We start from the raw sequence: 20,371 nt of genomic DNA on the forward strand, positions 1-20,371 counted from the left end.
TATTCTCATGGTGCCAAAAACAAAAAACATCCAGTGAATGGCAGTTCATTGTTGATGAGAGAGGTCAACAGAGAATGGCCAGACTGGTTCGAACTGACAAAGTCTACAGTAACTCAGATAACCACTCTGTACAATTGTGATGAGACGAATATCTCATCACAATTGTACACATGTGCCTAATGTACGCTTTTAGTCAAGTTGTTATATTAAATTAAAAAAAAATTATAATATAAGTATTTGCAAACATGTGAAGATGTTTTGAATTTCATTATAATGCTTGAAAGGTTAATGTTCAATAAAATCTCAGGGGTGTACTTTAAGTAAAAAACTTGGCAATAGTCCATGTGGAAACAAAGTTGGGAACACATTCAACTTTTGTATGACCTAATCACTGTCATTTTTGTTTTGTCACCTAATATTTTATATTAATAATATTTTCACTACTCTACTACTCAATATTAATTGAACAGTAACAGAACTAACAGTATTAGCTTTCTTTATCATATAAAATGTATTATCATTGAAATTGTCCTCTGGTCCATCATCAGGTCGAAATTGTAAGATATCTCATGACCACTTGAAAATGTACCAGTTTTATTCCCATTGAGACCAATCAATCAACAAACAGATATTAAATCCAATACAATACAGGCATGACATTTTAGCTAGCCTCCTATGCAACACTTTGTTTTAAGAAACAAAACATTTGGTTACTCATTACGTTATATTTATTCATACAATACAAATGATGTAAGTCAATAACTTAACAATACTCTTCCCTCGTCTCATTCCAAGACCTGTTTTCTTTCTTCCATGATACACAAAAGTTATTTTCCAATTAAAATTATGGTTAGGTTTAGGGTTTTGGTAAGGGTTAGACTTTATGATTAAGTTTAGGTTAGGGGTTAAAAGGAGGACAAATTGTGTTAACATTGTTCTTTGACTCGTTTATTTTTGTCTATGGGAATAAAAGTTTTACGTTTTTGTAAGCAGAAACACGTTCTATGTCTTATGATTTCACCATCTCGTAATATTATTGCAACTTGTTTTGAGATCGGGTTGTCAGATCTCAACATTTCATGTGCAATCCCAATTATTGGTTTTGTGTTTAATATTTTCCAGCAACAGTCTGTCTATGAATCTCCCATTATGTTTGGTTGAAGGACTGTTTGTATTACAATGTTTATTGTACCCTTAATCTACTAAAACAAATAAATGATATATGAGATTGATGGATCCTCCTTTTCTTTACCCAGGCTTATGCAATGATGCTCTCTTTGTCTGAGAACAACAATCTACACGCACCCTCCCAGAACTCCTTGGATGCTTGGCTCAATGTAGGGGGAGGGTCTTCAGAAACAAGCTCCTTTCACCCCCTCAACAACATCTGAGAACACGAAAAAGGCAAAAGAGAAGTCAGAAGTGAGTGGAGGAAGATAGAGCTTGTGAAGTCCAACAATGCCACAGTAGAACCACCACTATGTGTGTGAGGAGGGAAGGGCTGTAGAGATAGCAGACCGTACTGTTGGGTGAAACGGACACAGGATCCAGTCACAGATGGGCGATTGTATTCCATGGCAGTAAAACAAGAATGAAATCATCAATTCCCAGCCATACAACAAATTTTCTGTCTGCAACTATCCACGATAGTGATGTTCTCTCATCAGTAGCTCAAATCTAGAGGAGATACTGCATTTGAATGACTCAAAATCATCTCATTTTCAATTATATGCATTTAACAGAGACTGCTCTTTAAAGCTAATATGATTTTTCATGCAAATGAAGCATCCATGTTCCTGTAGAAGCCCGAGCTGTGTTGGGTGGTGCATTCCATCCTCAAGTTGTTCTTGTTCAAAGGTTTCATTTATATAAACTCACAGTTGAAGTCTTAGATCATTAGAGTACAAATAAACATTCATTTAATGGCAATAGAAGCACTTAAGCCCATAACTAGCATGCTAACTTCCCCCCGAGGCTAACCGCCATTCGAACACCAACTTTAAAATGTCTATGCTGGAAGTCACTGGGATACCTTGTGATGTTTTTTTTTTATTAAACCGCACAATTTTGTCTCGTCCCTTCAACCGTAAGAGCAGGCAAATGTTCATACGATACATCACGCAACATGGTTGTTCAAAGTGTATAGCGTCATTGACATTGTAAGTAATTGTTATGGTTAGCATTTTAGCTGTATACAGGCCTTTAGTCCAAACTGAATGTTTGTTTTTTTAAAGTTAAATTATTCTCCAGTGGGGGCAATTGGAATATCTTTCCTCCTTCGTCTTGAATTCAGTAATATTATACTTTATATGTGATTTGCTCCTCAGTTAACAGTATTGTTTCTTTTCAGGCACATCTGTGCTTAAATGTTAATATAATTCTTTAGTGAAGGACCAAATTTGTACAATATTGTTGTATGATGTACAAAATAAGTTAACAGTTTGTAGCAGAGTGTTGTGTGCCAAATAACTCCCTTTTCTTTGACAATCATTTTTTGACCCCAAGTGATCGCCTCCACTGTTAGTAGTTTTTCCCTTTGTTGTTGATTACTTAGCATTGATGAGTGTTTGTCTTTTATTTATTTACTTTTTTTCTTGTTTCATTTTTTGGAATAATGAAAAAAAAAAAAAAGAAATGAAAAAAAAAAAATGTTTTACCCACTCTTTTGAAGGAATGAAATGACTGAAATGTGGAGATTCTGAATTTTTCATCATAGAGCAACAAGTTTGCCAAAATCTGAATCACCAAATCATGTGTTTCATTTATGACCACGTAATCATTAGGCATCAAATGTGTCTGTGAAGTCTGGTTTATGATACATCCATTAACACATTGGGAATATGTGATTTTTAAAAATGGTTGACATTCTTGAATCCAGTGTTTTGATTAAAACATCAGGTAACTCAAATAGAGGGGCATTATATGTTGACCTTTTTACACATGTTATCCCTCAAAGTCAAACATCAAATGTCTTCATAAAGAAAATGCAGTGCAGTACATCTGGATTTATATCTGGGAAGAGCCATTAACGTCAGCTGGTGGTAAATATCATAATAGCCAACAGGCATTTGTATCAACGTCATTTTAACCTAAGGAAAGACACCACAACTGATTCCACATCCACACTAATCTGTTTTCATTTGAAGACGCCGTTTTCTGAAGTGTGCATTTTCAAATGAAAACGGATTATTGTGAAAGTGGCCTGAGAAGGCTACAAAGGGATCGTCATCAGATGGTGAGAAGCGACAGATAAGTTCATAAGAACATAAAGCTTTCTGAGAGTCCTCGTCCAACTCCTCTGAACTGTGAAGCCAGTGAATGAATCGTAAACAACTGAATGCATATCATGAATGTGTAGAGTAGATTTAATAAGTAGGTTACCAAGCAAAATTACCAAGCAAAATTCTGCTGAAGTTACCTTCTCGTGAATGTCTGTTTGGGACTTTTTTTGGTCAGGAATTTATACCTTTACTACTACTCTCCTCACGCCTTCTGTTGGGATTTTTTAAGACTTTACACACCACATACTCTAAATTAAGGACTAACCTAACACATACATTGTTCATACTTTCCGTTTCATCTGAGCTCTTATCTTAGGATTTTAAATGTAACTTTTGAGGCAAGGCTGGTTTTAACAAGCACTTTAGATCATAGGTCAAAAACAGCAAAGAATGTTCGAGTTTTGTCAGAAGAACTTGTCATTTAGGAACAATAGGAATAGTTTATTTCCACTGCAGACACCACACGACATGCATTTTATTGGCCTATAGGAATTTTCTGGATCACACAGTGTAAAAACCAGGTGGCGCTCTGTCTCTTCGTACCCTGTTTCATCCCGTATCGTCCTACGATATGATTTACTCAGGCCCTTGAGTAAAAAGCCTTGTGTGATGCATAGAAATGCTGGGGATTTAATAGAATTCGGAGCATGGAGGAAGTCATGTCACATACTACTGTACTTAGCAAGCGCTGTAGATGGAGAAGAAATTTACCCACTTTTTTTTAAATCTTCATGGACAAATGGTCAATCATGGAACTGGGATGTTATTCATGACCCAGTGTTACATAAAAAAATAAATGTATATATATATATATATATATATATATATATATATATATATATATATATATATATATAAACAAACATACATTACACGGTTTCTTTAAAAAAAAAAACTGTATAGAATTTCAAAATAATAATGATGATTATGATGATGACATTGCAAAAGTCCGAAAATTCACTTAAAACATTGGTTGGAAAATAGATGGTGCTTGTTTCATTTGGATCTGAGTTGTATATTGCTTCTGTTATGTTTATTAAAAGATATTGTGCATGACTTGTGTTTTAGAGGTCATAATGGTGTCCATTTGTGAAATGTGTATCTTAAATTAAAAAGAAATGAAAAAAAAAAAAAAGAATAAAAAATTATGAATTTGTAGATGCACTTATTGTACATGTGGTTAGGTTAGTTGGTTTGACTTTAAGTTCTGTTTACTGCCTTAAATAAAATGGGCAGATGGCTATTGAACTGAACAATATGCTTGTGGGAGAGAAATAACGACAAAATTTTAAGGATTGTAGAATAATACTGAAAATTCTGAAGTTCTTTTTTGATGCTTGTGATTACTGAAGATGTACTTTAGAGCAATTTCATGGAAAATACATGATTCTGATGTTAATTCTGTAGAATAGATATGTATACCAAATGTAATCTTTCCAATGCTATGAAGAATTTATACATGAAATTGATATGCAATAAAAACCTGTGTGCTTTTTATATGAATGGCGTTTGTTCCTTTAAATAAATATGTGTATGTATGTGCAGGTTAGATTAGGAATATTCAAAGTGATTTTAGTGTGCTGTAAAATCAGTCGGACGCCACTAGATGGTGCTGTGGCGCAAAATGAATTAGATTATCATCTGAAGCCATTTAACTCTTCCCATTCGCTCAAACTTTAGCTCATGCAACCCTACTCAGCTCTTTTATTGCCTGGCAAAAAGCAGTGGGAACGTTCTTCCAAATTTCTCTTTTTATGTTCTGCTGAGGAAAGAAAGGCATAGGCCTACGTGTTTGGAACGAAGTGAGGGTAAGTATATCATTATAATAATTGGGGTGAGCAAAATCGCTGCTGGGAACTCATCAACTGAAAGGTCCCTTTAAATTGAGACTTATATCTCTGCAGAACAAAAATGGGCTTTTCCCAATCAGTGGGCATTTTCAAACCATTGAGATTCCCTACTTTCATTGGATAGTTGAGAAACGTCCATCTCGGTTTGGAAACGCCCACTGATTACTACACTGAGCTTCTCTACTTTCATTGGATAGTTGAGAAACGCCCATCCCAGTTTGGAAACGCCTATTGATTACTACACTGATGTTCCCTACATTCATTCGATAGTTAAGAAACGCCCACGGGTTTGAAAACACCCATTACTGTTCCGCAGAGACTTATCTGATTGATTTCTGATTGAAGCGGAGCAGGGGCCGGTTGGGAGAAAAGCTCAGTCTTGAGAGAAGTTTGGGTACTGAAGGCTCGGTTTTTTTCGGAGCGGGATAGGAGGGCAGTGACGCTAGGTGGGCGGTTGGCTGTGTAAGGTATGCGGTAAGACCATACGTTCCTCCTCCGCTAAGATGTTATAAATGTCAAAAATTCGGTCACGTAGTGGCAGTATGCAGAGGTAAACAGAAATGTGCGAGGTGTGGAGGCGAGCATGAGTATGGCAAGTGTGGGCAAGGTGTAAATCCTAAATGCTGCAATTGTGGTGGTGACCATAGTGCAGGATATGGTGGTTGTCAGGTACGAAAAAATGCAGTCAAGGTTCAAAATGTTAAAATGACAGAAGGGATAACATACGCTGAGGCATTGAAGAAAGTAAACCAGACTCCTAAAACAAATGAAACTAGGAATGAAGGAATTAATTCAAAACAACAGAGGAAAGAGCGAAGAGATGAAAAGGTAGTAGTGGATGATAAAGTGGCATTTGTAACATTTATAGCTGAAGGAGTGAACTGTTCAGCACAAACTGAAAGCAGGACTGAAAGAATCAAAATCATTATCAGAGCCGCAGAAAAGTACTTGGATTTGGGGAATATTACTGTGGACATGATAAATGAAAGGCTTAAGATTCCAACATTAAATAGTCAAGCAGAAAATAGTCAGACAACATGTGGTGGATCTTAATGGTGTTATATATCTTACAATGGAATGCAAGAAGTTTGATTGCAAATGGACAGGAGTTTAAGAAATTTATAGAAAACCAAGAGAAAAGCCCAGATATTATATGTATACAGGAAACTTGGCTTAAATCACAATATAACTTTATAATACATGGCTATATTACTATTCGGAGGGATAGACATCAAGGGAATAGAGGTGGAGTATACTTTTATAAAACAAGGAATTGGGTATAAAACAGTTGAGGTAGATAGGGAAATAGAAGTTGTGGTGGTGGAAATATGGGAAGGAACACGGTGTATTAGAATAATACATTTTTACAATCCATGTGATAAGTTAAGAAAGGATGTTCTAGAAAGTATAGGAGGGAATGGAAGTCAAAAAACGTTGTGGTGTGGTGATTTTAACGCTCATATTTCAATATGGGGAAGCGCAAAAACAGATTATAATGGTGAGATCATTGAAGATATGCTAGACTGGGGAAGATTAGTGTGCATTAATGATGGAAGTCATACTAGAATTGATTTGTATAAGGGAAGGCATTCAGCATTAGACTTGACAATAGTCTCTGAAAGCTTAGCGAGTAAATGTAAATGGAAAGTACTAAAACAAAGTACAATAGGAAGTGATCATTTTCCTATTTGCAGTAAAGTTGGAGTAGATATAGAACAAAGAGTGGGGGAAAAAATGCTTATGTGGAGGTTCAAGTCAGCGGATTGGGATAAGTATAAGGAGATATGTGAAAGCAAAATGAAGGAAATAAGTAAATGTATAGAAGATGTTGATGTTTTTAATAAGGAAATATGCAAGGTTCTTCAGAGTACAGCTGAAGAAGTAATAGGTAAGAGGAAGGCAGGCAGCAGGAGGAAAGCTATGCCTTGGTGGAATGAGGAATGTAATGAGGCAATAAAAAGGAGAAATAAAGAACTCAAGAGGGTAAGAAGGTCACTTAATTTTAACGATTTAGTTAGCTATAAAAGGGTAAAAGCTATAGTGAGAAGAGTTATTCGGACGTCTAAAAGAAATTATTGGAGGGAATTTTGTAATAGAATAGGGGAAGACATTGAAATAAGTGAGTTATGGAATATGATACGAAAGATGGGCGGGATACAAAGAGATTACAACATACCTGTACTAGAATATAATAATAGACAATTTATATCTGAAAGTGGTAAAGCAGAGGTGTTTGCAGAAACATTTGTTAAAGTTCATAGTAATTCAAATTTATCAGAGGATGTTAGGAAAACTAGGGACGAGATATTAAGTAAATATCCTAATTTATTGGAGGAAAAAGGACCTTCGGGTAGTATGTTGGATTCAGAATTCACCTTGTATGAATTGAAAAAAGCACTTACAGGGTTAAGCAAACATCTCCAGGCAGAGATGATATTTGTTATGAGATGGTAAAACAATTATCAGAGATAGCATTAGAGACAATTTTGAGGCTTTTTAATAAGGTTTGGGAGTCAGGAAAGTTACCAAATGACTGGAAACATGGGGTCATAGTGCCTATTCCAAAACCAGGCAAGGATAATACACAGCCAAATAATTATAGACCTATAGCTTTAACATCTAATTTATGCAAAATAATGGAGCGTATGGTTATGAGTAGATTGGTATATGTCATTGAAAGGGATGATATCTTATCACCTTACCAAAGTGGATTTAGGAAAGGATCTAAATACAATGGACTCAGTACTGTGTCTGGAATCTGAAATAAGAAAGGCTCAGGTAAATAAAGAAGCTTTAGTTGGGGTATTTTTTGATGTCGAAAAGGCATATGACATGATGTGGAAAGAGGGACTTTTAATTAAGTTAGAAAAAATGGAAATTAAAGGAAGAATGTATAACTGGATCAGGGATTTCCTGTTTAACAGAACTATACAAGTAAGAGTAAGTAATGCTTTTTCTCAGATACACACAATAGAGAATGGAACACCTCAGGGAAGCGTAAGCAGTCCAATTCTGTTTAATATTATGATTAACGACATCTTTACAAAGGTTGATAGGGGCATTGGAAGATCTTTATATGCAGATGATGGAGCGCTGTGGAAAAGAGGGCGTAATGTAAAGTATGTGGAAAGATGTTTGCAGAATGCTGTTAAAATGGTAGAAAACTGGGCAAATGAAAGGGGATTTCGGTTTTCAGTAGATAAGACTCAGGTAATTTGTTTTGCAAAAAGGAAAAGTAACCTTACTATTAATATTACTATTAAATTGTATGGACAAGAAGTGAAGCAAACAGCAGTTGTGAGGTTTCTAGGTATATGGATGGATATGAAACTGAATTTTAGTATACATATCCAGAAACTGGTTGACAAATGCAAAAAAGCATTAAATATCATGAGGTGTCTAGCAGGAGTTGATTGGGGAGCATGTCGCCAGTCACTTAAAATAATATATTGTGCTCTAATCAGATTGGCAATAGATTATGGCAGTATGGTATATGGCACTGCATCCAAAACACAACTCGTAAAACTAGAGGCAATTCAGTCACAAGCTTTGCGAATTTGTTGTGGAGCGTTTAGATCCTCCCCAATATCAGCAGTGCAAGTAGAGATGGGTGTAATGCCACTAGTAATTCGTAGGCTCAAGTTAAAGATGAGGTATTTTATAAGCATAAATGGACATTCGGACAGTCACCCAGTTAAAATGGTGTTGGAGGACTGTTGGGAATATGGATATAAAAAGTTATCAAGTTTTGGATGGAAGGCTAGTGAGGAAGCCCGGAGAATGGGATTAAGTGATTTCAATGTTGCCCCCACTGTGGCTAGGTCAGCAATTCCTCCTTGGTTGTTCCCAATGCCTTTGATTGATATCCAATTGCTTAAAGAAAAGCATAAGGATAGAAATGGATTAGAAAATCTAGGTAAACAGCAATACATAGATCAAACTTACTATAGTGCAGTGCAAATATATACTGATGGTTCAAAAGACCCAGAATTTGGGAAAACAGCAGTAGCGGTATATATTCCACTTTTTAACATTAGAATGTCCAAAAGAACATCAGATCATATTTCGGTATTCACTGCAGAAATAATAGCAATATGTCTAGCACTTCAGTGGATAGAAGAAATACAACCAACAAGGGCAGTGATTTGTACAGATTCTCTATCAGCTCTAAATAGTTTGGAAAGTGGAACATCATCAGTAAGGCAAGACATGATAATTGAAGTAATGCAGAGTCTTTACAGAACAAAACAGTATGGAATTCTGGTAAATCTTGTATGGGTTCCATCGCATATGGGTGTGACAGGAAATGAGGAGGCTGACAATCTGGCTAAACGGGCATTAAATTATTCACAAATTGACATTGAAGTGGCATTAAGTAAAACAGAAATTAAAGTGATAATAGCGAAACAAATACAGGAAATCTGGCAGAAGGAATGGAATGAAGGAACAAAAGGTAGACATTTTTACTGCATTCAAGGAAAAGTAGGTTCAGAGAGAAGAAGATTCGGAAACAGGAAAGATGAGAATGGAAATTGTGATAAATGTGGGTTAGCTGAAACTGTAGAACATGTGCTTATAGAATGCGAAGCTTATGAAAGAGAGCGGTTCCAGCTAAAACATGCTTTAAGAAATATAGAAATCAATGAGCTGACACTTCAGGTTCTCCTAGGAGAAGGTACTAAGCAATCAAGAATTTATCATGAGTTATTTATATTTTTAAAGGAAACAGGATTATATAATAGGATGTAAAAATCCCTTCTATGTATTGTGTTTTTTTTTTTTTTTTTAACGAGTAGATTTAGTCTAAACTTCCTTTCCAATATGCGCTTCACACTCCATTTCAGTAGGTGGCGGGAATGCACTTTTTAAGTTGGTTTGCCAACCGCCATTAAATCCTAGAAGAAGAAGAAGAAGAAGAGAGGAAGAAGAAGAAGAAGCAGCGGAGCAGGTGGACACAAGTTGTCAACACTGCTGGTGAAGCCGAGCGGAATCGCTGCTTTTAGACATCTGGAGCTTTTCATCGACTGCGACTAAATGACAGCGTGAATCCGGAGAGCCCGGGTGCGGCTATTTTACTCGCGGCTGACTGCGATGATGGGCTGGAGGTGGCGGCCCGGGCGGGGGCTTCAGTGGCCTGCTGCAACCCGCCTCAATCACTCACGACTTTCCATGTCTACTACCCGACCATGGGTGCCAAAGTCAAATATTATTTCGTCTTTAGGGTGAGTGCGTAATCATGTAATCGCTGCAAAAAGCGAAGTAAAAACCTAGTAAGCTACCTGCGCATTTTTAAAAGCGCGTTGAGTTCCGCTATCTGCCTTTGGGGGCGTTCACACAGGACACGTTCTTGCTAAATGCAACATTACGTGGAAGGAATCTGGAGATGCTTTTTTTTTTAAAGTTTACGCACCCGTTGACGCCACAAACTGCTGTCTACCTAGGCAAAGCAAGGCAAGGCAAGGCATAGAGAGCTCACTAATATTTAAGACACAAACATAGATTTGCACTCTTTTTCTTTCTGGAAAGAAGAGGAGTCTCATGCTAATATAATGCATCATAACAAACTGTAACTGTAATTATGCAGACAATATTAGCAGCAGTAGTATTATGTTAGGCGTTGACTTATTAAGATTCTCTAACTCTTCCTAATATATTAACAATTTCTTCATTTGCAAATAAATTACTCAAATTTGAAATGCAATATATATATATATATATATATATATATATATATATATATATATATATATATATATATATATATTGTTGTTGCTTTTGTTTTGTGAAATTGTGTAAATGTAGTGCTGAATAAGAGTTTTTATGTTTCTGTCATTTATTATATTAAATTAAGTGATATAGTATCGGCAACTGTGCTCTCTGGATCTCGGCAATGGCATCAGCCATTAAAAAAAAAACACAAAAAAAAAAAACATATTGGTTGACCACTACTTCCAATGGGAGTGATTGGGGCCAAATTTTGGGGCCTCCGTAACTTCTGTCTTTGTGTCATCTTGGACTTACTATGACTGCTTTTTCATCCAACTATTTTGCTGCACTTTTTGAAAATTCCCATAAGAAATCATGAATGGAAACGCTTGATATGCGAATAAACTCTCAAAAGTTGCATAACATATAATGCGCTTCGAGGAGGTGGATTTTCTTGAGTTCCGCGTTAGATAACATGTGCATTAAAGTGATGGAAATAGCTTATTTGCATGAATGATGATGTGTATTGACTGTTTGTAAAGCGCAATAGCAATGCAGATGGCATAGGTGTGCGAGAGATGAAGTGACTGGCTCAACGAAAGGCCCGACCATGGCACACAATTCTTCAAACGTAGCCCTGGTTAGTCGAAGGTGCTTCATCCACAGATTGTTGTTAAAGTGGGTCCTCAGAACTGTTTGACTGTGACCCAGCTACTGACACCTAGCGGCTTGGATGCAGCATCATTTAAAATAATAGTTTTCAGTTTCAGATGCCATTGTAGAAATGTAGGAATCACAAGCATTAGCATTCAGCCATGATTACTTAAATCAATGAGTGAGTGTCAAATAACAGGACGGTTCCTGAGATTAAGCCAGTAGTATTTGGCTGGTCGTGTGATTCTAAAATGGCCCTGTGTGCGGACCCTGTCCGTGTAGAATCAAACAGCTTTTATAAGATTACTGATATGACTGGAGTCTTCATTTTAATGTGAGTGATCATGATTTACCACATATATTTTAAAATAACAAGTCATGTCTTTTCGAGTTAAACATTTTTAATGAGGAGAAAAAAAAACAATGGGTGCACCTTTAAAGGCAGAAATGTGAAGCTTATACAGTTGAAGTCAGAAGTTTAAATACACTTAGGCTGAAGTCATGAAAACTAATTTTGTAACCATTCCACAGATTTAATATTAGTAAACTATAGTTTTGGCAAGTCGTTTAGGACATCTACTTTGTGCATGACACGAGTAATCTTTCAAAAAATTGTTTACAGACAATTGTTTCACTTTTAATTGACTATATCACAATTCCAGTGGGTCAGATGTTTACATACACTAAGTTAAATGTGCCTTTTCTGGAAAATTCCAGAACATTACGTCAAGCCTTTAGACAATTCGCTTCTGATTGGGGGTGTACTGAATTGGTGGTGTTGTACCATGTATTTTAAGGCATACCTTCAAACTCTGTGCCTCTTTGCTTGACATCATGGGAAAATCAAAAGAAATCGGCAGAGACCTCAGAAAAAGTAAATGTGGACCTCCACAAGTCTAGTTTATGCTTGGGAGCAATTTCCAAATGCCTGAACCACGTTCATCTATACAAACAATAGTACACAAGTATAAACACCATTGGACCAGCCATCATACTGCTCAGGAAGGAGACATTTTGTCTCCTAGAGATAAATGTAGTTTGGTGGAAATCAATCCCAGAATAGCAAAGGACCTTGTGAAGATGCTGGAGGAAACAAGTAGACAAGTATCTATATCCACAGTGAAATCGTCATAGCATGTAAGGCTGCTCAACAAGGAAGAATCCACTGCTCCAAAACCACCATAAAAAAGACAGACTGCACTCTCCAAGTGCCCATGGGGACAAAGGTCTTCCTTTTCAGAGAAATGTCTTCTGGTCTAATGAAACAAAAATGTAACTGTTTGGCCATAATGACCATCGTTATGTTTGGAGGAAAAAGGGTGAGGCTTGCAAGCAGAAGAACACCATCCCAACCGTGAAGCATGGGGGTGACAGTATCATGTTGTGGGGGTGCTTTTCTGCAGGAGGGACTGGTGCACTTCACAAAATAGATGAGGAAGGAAAATTATGTGGATATATTGAAGCAACATTTCAAGACATCAGCCAGGAAGTTAAAGCTTGTTCACAAATGGATCTTCCAAATGGACAATGACCCCAAGCATACATCCACAGTTGTGGCAAAATGGCTTAAGGACAACAACGTCAAGGTATTAGTGTGGCCATCAAAAAACCCTGACCTCAATCCGACAGAAAAGGCTGCCCAGGAGTTTAAATTTATTTGTCTAAGGTGTATGTAAACTTCTAACTTCAACTGTGTATGTCACGATTTGATATATCACGATACATCTTTATGTATTTATGGAATAAAGTGTGTGTGTGTGTGTGTGTGTGTGTGTATTTATGTAAATATGTTTTTTTTTTCCCCAATTTGTCAAGCAGACGTGTCCTTGACATTTTCTCAACCAACTTCTTGAGGTACAGTATCACCCGATGCTTTTTAAACAGTATTGAAGGAGTTCCCATCAATGTTGGGCATTTATTGGTTGCTTTTCCTTATTATTTGGTCCAAGTCATCAATTAAAAAAAAAAAAAAATTTTAATACAATTTTAGTTTTATAATTAAATTAATATGGTGACACAATTATATTTGTGTCTACAAAACTAATTTCAAACATTTAAGCATACGGTCATTGGATAAACAAGAATAGATGGATGTGTGTGTTTGTCTGTGTGTGTGTGTGTGTGTGAGAGAGAGAGAGAGAGAGAGAGAGAGCGCGCGCATGTGGATCATCTGTTACCACACCCAATCAGAGATGCTTACAGCTTTCTGAAGGTCAGCTTTCTCAGTGGAATAGACGACCAAGCAAGGTATTCCTCTCTATTTCGGGGTAGCCGGTGCGCAAATGTCATTCACTATAGAAACAGCGATGTCCTCCGCCATTTTAAACAGTATGTATCCAGTGTGGAAACTCACAGAGTGCTGTTCTATGTAAACAATGTCTAATGGATTCACTTTATGTCACTAACTGGCTCATATTACACACAAAAATTATCTTTTGCCACCACCTGCTGGCTAACATATGTCATTTCAAAAGATGAAGTAGCTCCTAACACATGCACTACGCTTACACTTCAGTTTAGAACAGCACAAACACAAGCGGAGTGAGGCACACAGTAAGCGTGAGTGCTGATGCTGTCACACCATCAGTGCTCATGGAACTTCTCTTGTCCAATCAGATTCGAGGACTGGAACTAACTGTGTGTGTGTGTACGTACTATATATATAGGTACACACACACACACACCGATCAGCCACAACATTAAAACCACCTGCCTAATATTGCGTAGATCCCCCTCATGCTGCCAAAACAGCGTCAACCCGCATCTCTGAATAGCATTCTGAGAAGATATTCCTCTCATCACAGTTTTAGAGCGGTTATCCGAGTTACCGTAGACTTTATCAGTTCAAACCAGTCTGGCCATTTTCTGTTGAACTCTCTCATCAACAAGACATTTCCTTCCACAGAACTGCCCGTCACTGGATGTTTTCATTTGTTTTTTGTATTATTTTTTTTGCCATCATTCAGAGTAAATTCTAGAGACTGTTGTGTGAAAATTCAGTATTCAAAACTGGGTTTTAAAAGTTTAATCTGGATCAGAATGAAATCCCATGTTTTGCTATCCAGGATCAGGTAATCCATCTTTCTTTTGTGCTGGTTTTTCAAAGCAACATTGGATTGGATCAACCTGATCCAGATACAAACTTTGGGCTGGTTTGAGTATTTCTGTAGCTTTTGATCTCCCTGGGATTTTCAAACACAAGAGTCTCTAGAATATACTCTGAATGGTGCCAAAAAAAAAAATTATCCAGTGAGTTACAGTTCTGTTGACAGAAATGTCTTGTTGATGAGAGAGTTCAACAGAGAATGGCAAGACTGGTTCAAGCTGACAAAGTCTACGGTAACAGATAACCACTCTGTACAACTGTGGTGAGAAGAATATCATCTCGGAATGCAATTCTGAGATGCAGGTTGGCGCTATTTTGGCGGCACGAGGACTACCTACACAATTAGGCGGTTTTAATGTTATAGCTGATCAGGGTGTGTGTGTGTGTGTGTGTGTGTGTGTGTGTGTATACAGGTGAAACTCGAAAAATTAGAATATTGTGCAAAAGTTCATTAATTTCAGTAATTCAACTTAAAAGGTGAAACTAATATATTATATAGACTCATTACAAGCAAAGTAAGATATTTCAAGCCTTTATTTGATATAATTTTGATGATTATGGCTTACAGCTTATGAAAACCCCAAATTCAGAATCTCAGAAAATTAGAATATTGTGAAAAGGTTCAGTATTGTAGCTCAAAGTGTCACACTCTAATCAGCTAAACACCTGCAAAGGGTTCCTGAGCCTTTAAATGGTCTCTCAGTCTGGTTCAGTTGAATTCACAATCATGGGGAAGACTGCTGACCTGACAGTTGTGCAGAAAACCATCATTGACACCCTCCACAAGGAGGGAAAGCCTCAAAAGGTAATTGCAAAAGAAGTTGAATGTTCTCAAAGTGCTGTATCAAAGCACATTAATAGAAAGTTAAGTGGAAGGGAAAAGTGTGGAAGAAAAAGGTGCACAAGCAGCAGGGATGACCGTAGCCTGGAGAGGATTGTCAGGAAAAGGCCATTCAAATGTGTGGGGAGCTTCACAAGGAGTGGACTGAGGCTGGAGTTACTGCATCAAGAGCCACCACACACAGACGGGTCCTGGACATGGGCTTCAAATGTCAAACATCTTACCTGGGCTAAAGAAAAAGAGAACTGGTCTGTTGCTCAGTGATCCAAAGTCCTCTTTTCTGATGAGAGCAAATTTTGCATCTCATTTGGAAACCAAGGTCCCAGAGTCTGGAGGAAGAATGGAGAGGCACACAATCCAAGATGCTTGAAGTCCAGTGTGAAGTTTCCACAGTCTGTGTTGGTTTGGGGAGCCATGTCATCGGCTGGTGTTTGGCCACTGTGCTTTATTAAGTCCAGAGTCAACGCAGCCGTCTACCGGGACATTTTAAAGCACTTCATGCTTCCTTCAGCAGACAAGCTTTATGGAGATGCTGACTTCATTTTCCAGCAGGACTTGGCACCAAAAGTACACTGACACTTGACACTGCCAAAAGTACCAAAACCTGGTTCAATGACCATGGTATTACTGTGCTTGATTGGCCAGCAAACTCGCCTGACCTGAACCCCATAGAGAATCTATGGGGCATTGCCAAGAGAAAGATGAGAGACATGAGACCAAACAATGCAGAAGAGCTGAAGGCCGCTATTGAAGCATCTTGGTCTTCCATAACACCTCAGCAGTGCCACAGGCTGATAGCATCCATGCCACGCCGCATTGAGGCAGTAATTAATGCAAAAGGGGCCCAAACCAAGTACTGAGTACATATGCATGATTATACTTTTCAGAGTGCCGACATTTCTGTATTTAAAATCCTTTTTTTATTGATTTCATGTAATATTCTAATTTTCTGAGATTCTGAATTTGGGGTTTTCATAAGCTGTAAGCCATAATCATCAAAATTATATCAAATAAAGGCTTGAAATATCTTACTTTGCTTGTAATGAGTCTATATAATATATTAGTTTCAACTTTTAAGTTGAATTACTGAAATTAATGAACTTAGCACGATAATCTAATTTTTCGAGTTTCACCTGTATATATATATATATATATATATATATATATATATATATATATATATATATATATATATATATATCTCAGTTATTAAGGGAAACATCAATGTAGGAAACATTTATTACAAATGGCTCTAATTTTATTAAAAAAAACCCTAGCTTCCAAACATATACATACATTCTAATACAACAAACATTATCCTCAAAGCAAAAATATTCACATTCACAACTGACATTAATTTTTAAAAATACATCTTCAGAATCACTGTAAATCTCAAGTGACATAAGTTTGATGCATTTCTAAGAAATGTTTGGTCCTTAATGAAGCATGTGTAAAATCTAAGTATCTTGTCTAAAGGCCATCAACACTACAACAACTATAGGTGAAAAAAAATCACAGAATGCACTACATTTTGTTGCCTTAAAGGCTAGAATGTGACACCTTGTGGCATGAGCTAATTTGACAATTTTCATCATGTTTGATTTTTTTATTTAAATTTCAGTAAAAATGTCACCTGAAAACTTCAAAACCACATCGCAAATGCTGAGGTATTTTTGCAGGCACACAGTGTATTTCCTAGTGTTCTTTGGAAAGCAGATCTCTTATATGAGTCTCTTCTACTCTCATGGGAGCAGTTGATCAGCAGAAACTGGTCCTATATTGTGAAATTGCAGTCTGATGAAGTGCTTTGGTCTTTCTCTTCTGTGTCCATGTAACAGAGACAGAGCTGCTCTTTCGAAAGGAGGATGAGTGAGCCTCCACTGCAGTGCCAGAACAGAGACTGCACCTGAAAACTGCCTATGAACACAAACACATAATATAACAATGAGATGTTGCCACATCTCCACGAGAAGCTGTGCGGTACAGTTAAGTGGTAACAATTCCCTCAACTTTAAATTACTGTAACCAAGGTCCAACATTCACACTTGTCAAATCGAAGTAAAAACTGGCTTTGGCTTTTGTTTTTACTCAACAGTTGGCCATATTAGGAACAGAGCCATTTTTAGAGCGAAGGACAATATTTATTATGCGTTTTCTCTATGTGGCCTATGCGTTAAAACCACAAAAATGCATACTTCTGAGAAATTGCCTATTTACAATTTTCTAGCCTAGGTTAAAGTCAATATTATATTCCTTGAGGATGATTTTTTATGTAATTTAATCAGGCATGTAATGAGCAAAACGAGGAAAATGTACCAAGCGAAGTCTGTTTGACAGCAAACAACCATAACTCCCCAAACTGTTTAAAAACACAGCATTTTGTGGTCCATATCATGATTTCAATCTTTCAATCTCAGGTCTGCAGGTTTCAAAGCATTTTGGATGGTCTTCCCTCTACATGTACTGTACTGTCACGCAAGGAATAAAACTTAAATATTACATGTTCTTGAGAGTGCCAACCCTTCTTCATTCTGGGCCCTATTTTAAGAGTGCAGCGCTATGTGATACATCATACCGGGAATTCAGTGTGCATGTCCATGACGTTTTGATATTTCCGTACGAGCATGCGCTGCTAAGTCTTGGCGTAAGTGGTTTGGCAAAACTGGGCTGGGTCAAGTGCAATTTAATTCTGAGGTTCTTCTCCAGTTATTGCACCATATATTCAGTTTCATGTCAAGCAACATTGATTAAAATGAAGACAGCCCGTTCATAAGAATTTGGTAGTGTAAACTGGCAGTATGCAATGCATCCCCTACTTTGTGACTGTATTGTCAGCTGCGCTGCTCTGGACCGCAATGGATGTGTTTTATGTTCTCTATTAGGCTGGGCAAAATTATGAATTTTTTTTCAAGATTTTGTTTTTTTAATTTGGTCGATTCATTATCGATTCTCAAATGCTATGAATCGATCTTTTTCTGTATTTATTCTGCAAAAGTTTAACATAAGATTCTACAAGATCTGATTAATATGAATGCTTTTATAACCAGTCATCTCCTCTAGATGCCTTGTGCAAACGGAAATCCTGTTGATTAAATCATTCAGTGCTTAACATGGCGGATGCCACCACATCGGCATTAACACCTTCAATTAAATAGGCAGCGGAATGGAACCATTTTGGTTTTCGCAAGCATGACGGCCAAGATGCTGTTGACAGGAGCAAAGCAATATGCATGATTTGCAATGCTGAGGTTAAGTACAGTAGTAACACTACAAATCTATGTTACCATTTGACAAGACATCACACAGACAGGCAGGTTTCAACACCCCCACAACCAAATCAACAACAGAAAATAGAAAATGCACTTATTAGCAAAATTCCTCAATTTAATTCAAATAGAGTCAATTGCAATTTTTATTTGCAAATATATAAGGCCATACATACGTTGTGGAAAACGACAGATTCCATTACATGTTGAATGTGCTGGAGCCAAGTTATGCTATCCCTAGCCACAAACAGATGAGTGAAGAGGAAATCCAGAGACTGCATAACGAGGTAAAAAGAAACATTGTTATGTCCCTACAGTCAGCGGACAGGGTGGCCCTCACGTACGACAAACGGTTGGATGTCAAGGAGCCAAGACACCTATGGCACAATTATCTGCCACTTTATATACTGTATGATGACTGGGTTCTCATTTCAAATGTGTTTCAGACCAGGGCTATGCAGGCTAGCAACACAGGGGCAAATATATCTGCAATGCTTTTACAGGCTTTGGAAGAGTAGGAGCTGACTATGAAAGATCCGGTCATTGTGACCGACAGTGCTGCCAACATGATACGTTCCGTGAATGTACCTTGTCGCCAACATAAAATTGATGGTGACCAGGTGGAACAGCGCTGGATATGCTTGACCAAATTTTGGAATAACAACCAGCAAACTCAGCTACACTGCTTTCTCCTGAAGTCCACGGGAACTAAAAGGATCTTTGCACCCTGACAGAGGCAGACATGAAAGCTCTTCGGCTGATGAAGGCTGTAACGCTAGCGATGTCTGGTGAGAACTCCGGTACATATCTGTTATTGCAACGTTGCACGCACAGCTACTTGAGATGCGCCAGACTAACAGTGATTCCACCATCATTAAGGAACTGAAATCTGCCATGCACCACGACTTGAGGTTAAGGTATGTTTACAATAAAAGCTATAACTATCTATAAAATTTAACATCTGTGTGATAACATATTACATTACTGGTTAATTGTAAGTGTGTGTGTGTGCGCATGTGCTGTAATGCAATTCCAATGTGCTTGTGCAATCTTTCAAGATATGCAAATCTGAAAGAGAAGCCGCATGTTGCATCAGCACTTGACCCTTGTTTCAAGACCCTTCCTTTTATCTCTGACGAGAACCGCAAGGACACATTCACAAGAATTATCTTCAGTCAGATCTTCACTCTTGAAGCAAGTTAAGACACCTGATGTAAGTTGTATAAAGTTTTAAAACTGAAAATGTAAACAAAACACACAAAACAAATATTTACTTTTTAGTACGTTTATCTGTTATACCACAAGGAAAGCTCAGATTTCCATTTATAGACAATTTGGACATTGGAAGATATCCATACTGTGTAAATTGCACATAAATATAGTAAATTAAATTAATTTTCTGTATGGTAGAAATGGGCAACACTTTTGAATTCCATTGTGAGTCATTTACATTTTCCTTGTTTCTATCAGCAGCAAGGACCTGATAATACTGGTATTGGAGGCAGTGCACCTGTACAGGAGCAGAAAACCCTAGGTGATGATGACCCCTCCCAACCAAAGTGGTCAAAAGAATCCTGTGCACTGTTGGATCTGCTTGGGGCAGCCTATGCACCAGCGGCCACAAGGGCCAACACTTATGCTGCAGACAGGGCATGGAAAAGGTCGTC

The 20,371-nt window shown here is 37.5% G+C and overlaps 2 protein-coding genes across 5 annotated transcripts in view; one reads left to right on the forward strand and one right to left on the reverse strand.

Moving 5' to 3' along the window:
- The window catches only part of LOC127621524 (histone-lysine N-methyltransferase PRDM16-like), a 315,664-nt gene extending 311,609 nt beyond the window's left edge, over window positions 1-4,055 (forward strand). For all 4 annotated transcript variants that reach the window (XM_052095177.1, XM_052095176.1, XM_052095175.1 and 1 more), the window contains one exon: window positions 1,257-4,055. In XM_052095177.1, coding sequence (XP_051951137.1) covers window positions 1,257-1,269 — 13 coding nt within the window. In that variant the 3' untranslated portion in view covers window positions 1,270-4,055. The remainder of the gene's footprint in view (window positions 1-1,256) is intronic.
- Window positions 4,056-16,691: 12,636 nt separating this feature from the next.
- Window positions 16,692-20,371, reverse strand: part of LOC127621527 (WD repeat-containing protein WRAP73-like) — a 30,927-nt gene continuing 27,247 nt past the window's right edge. Inside the window, exon 13 of the mRNA XM_052095190.1 lies at window positions 16,692-17,355. Coding sequence (XP_051951150.1) covers window positions 17,213-17,355 — 143 coding nt within the window. The 3' untranslated portion in view covers window positions 16,692-17,212. The remainder of the gene's footprint in view (window positions 17,356-20,371) is intronic.

Source organism: Xyrauchen texanus, chromosome 27, assembly GCF_025860055.1.
Source record: "Xyrauchen texanus isolate HMW12.3.18 chromosome 27, RBS_HiC_50CHRs, whole genome shotgun sequence".
Lineage (NCBI taxonomy): Eukaryota > Metazoa > Chordata > Actinopteri > Cypriniformes > Catostomidae > Xyrauchen > Xyrauchen texanus.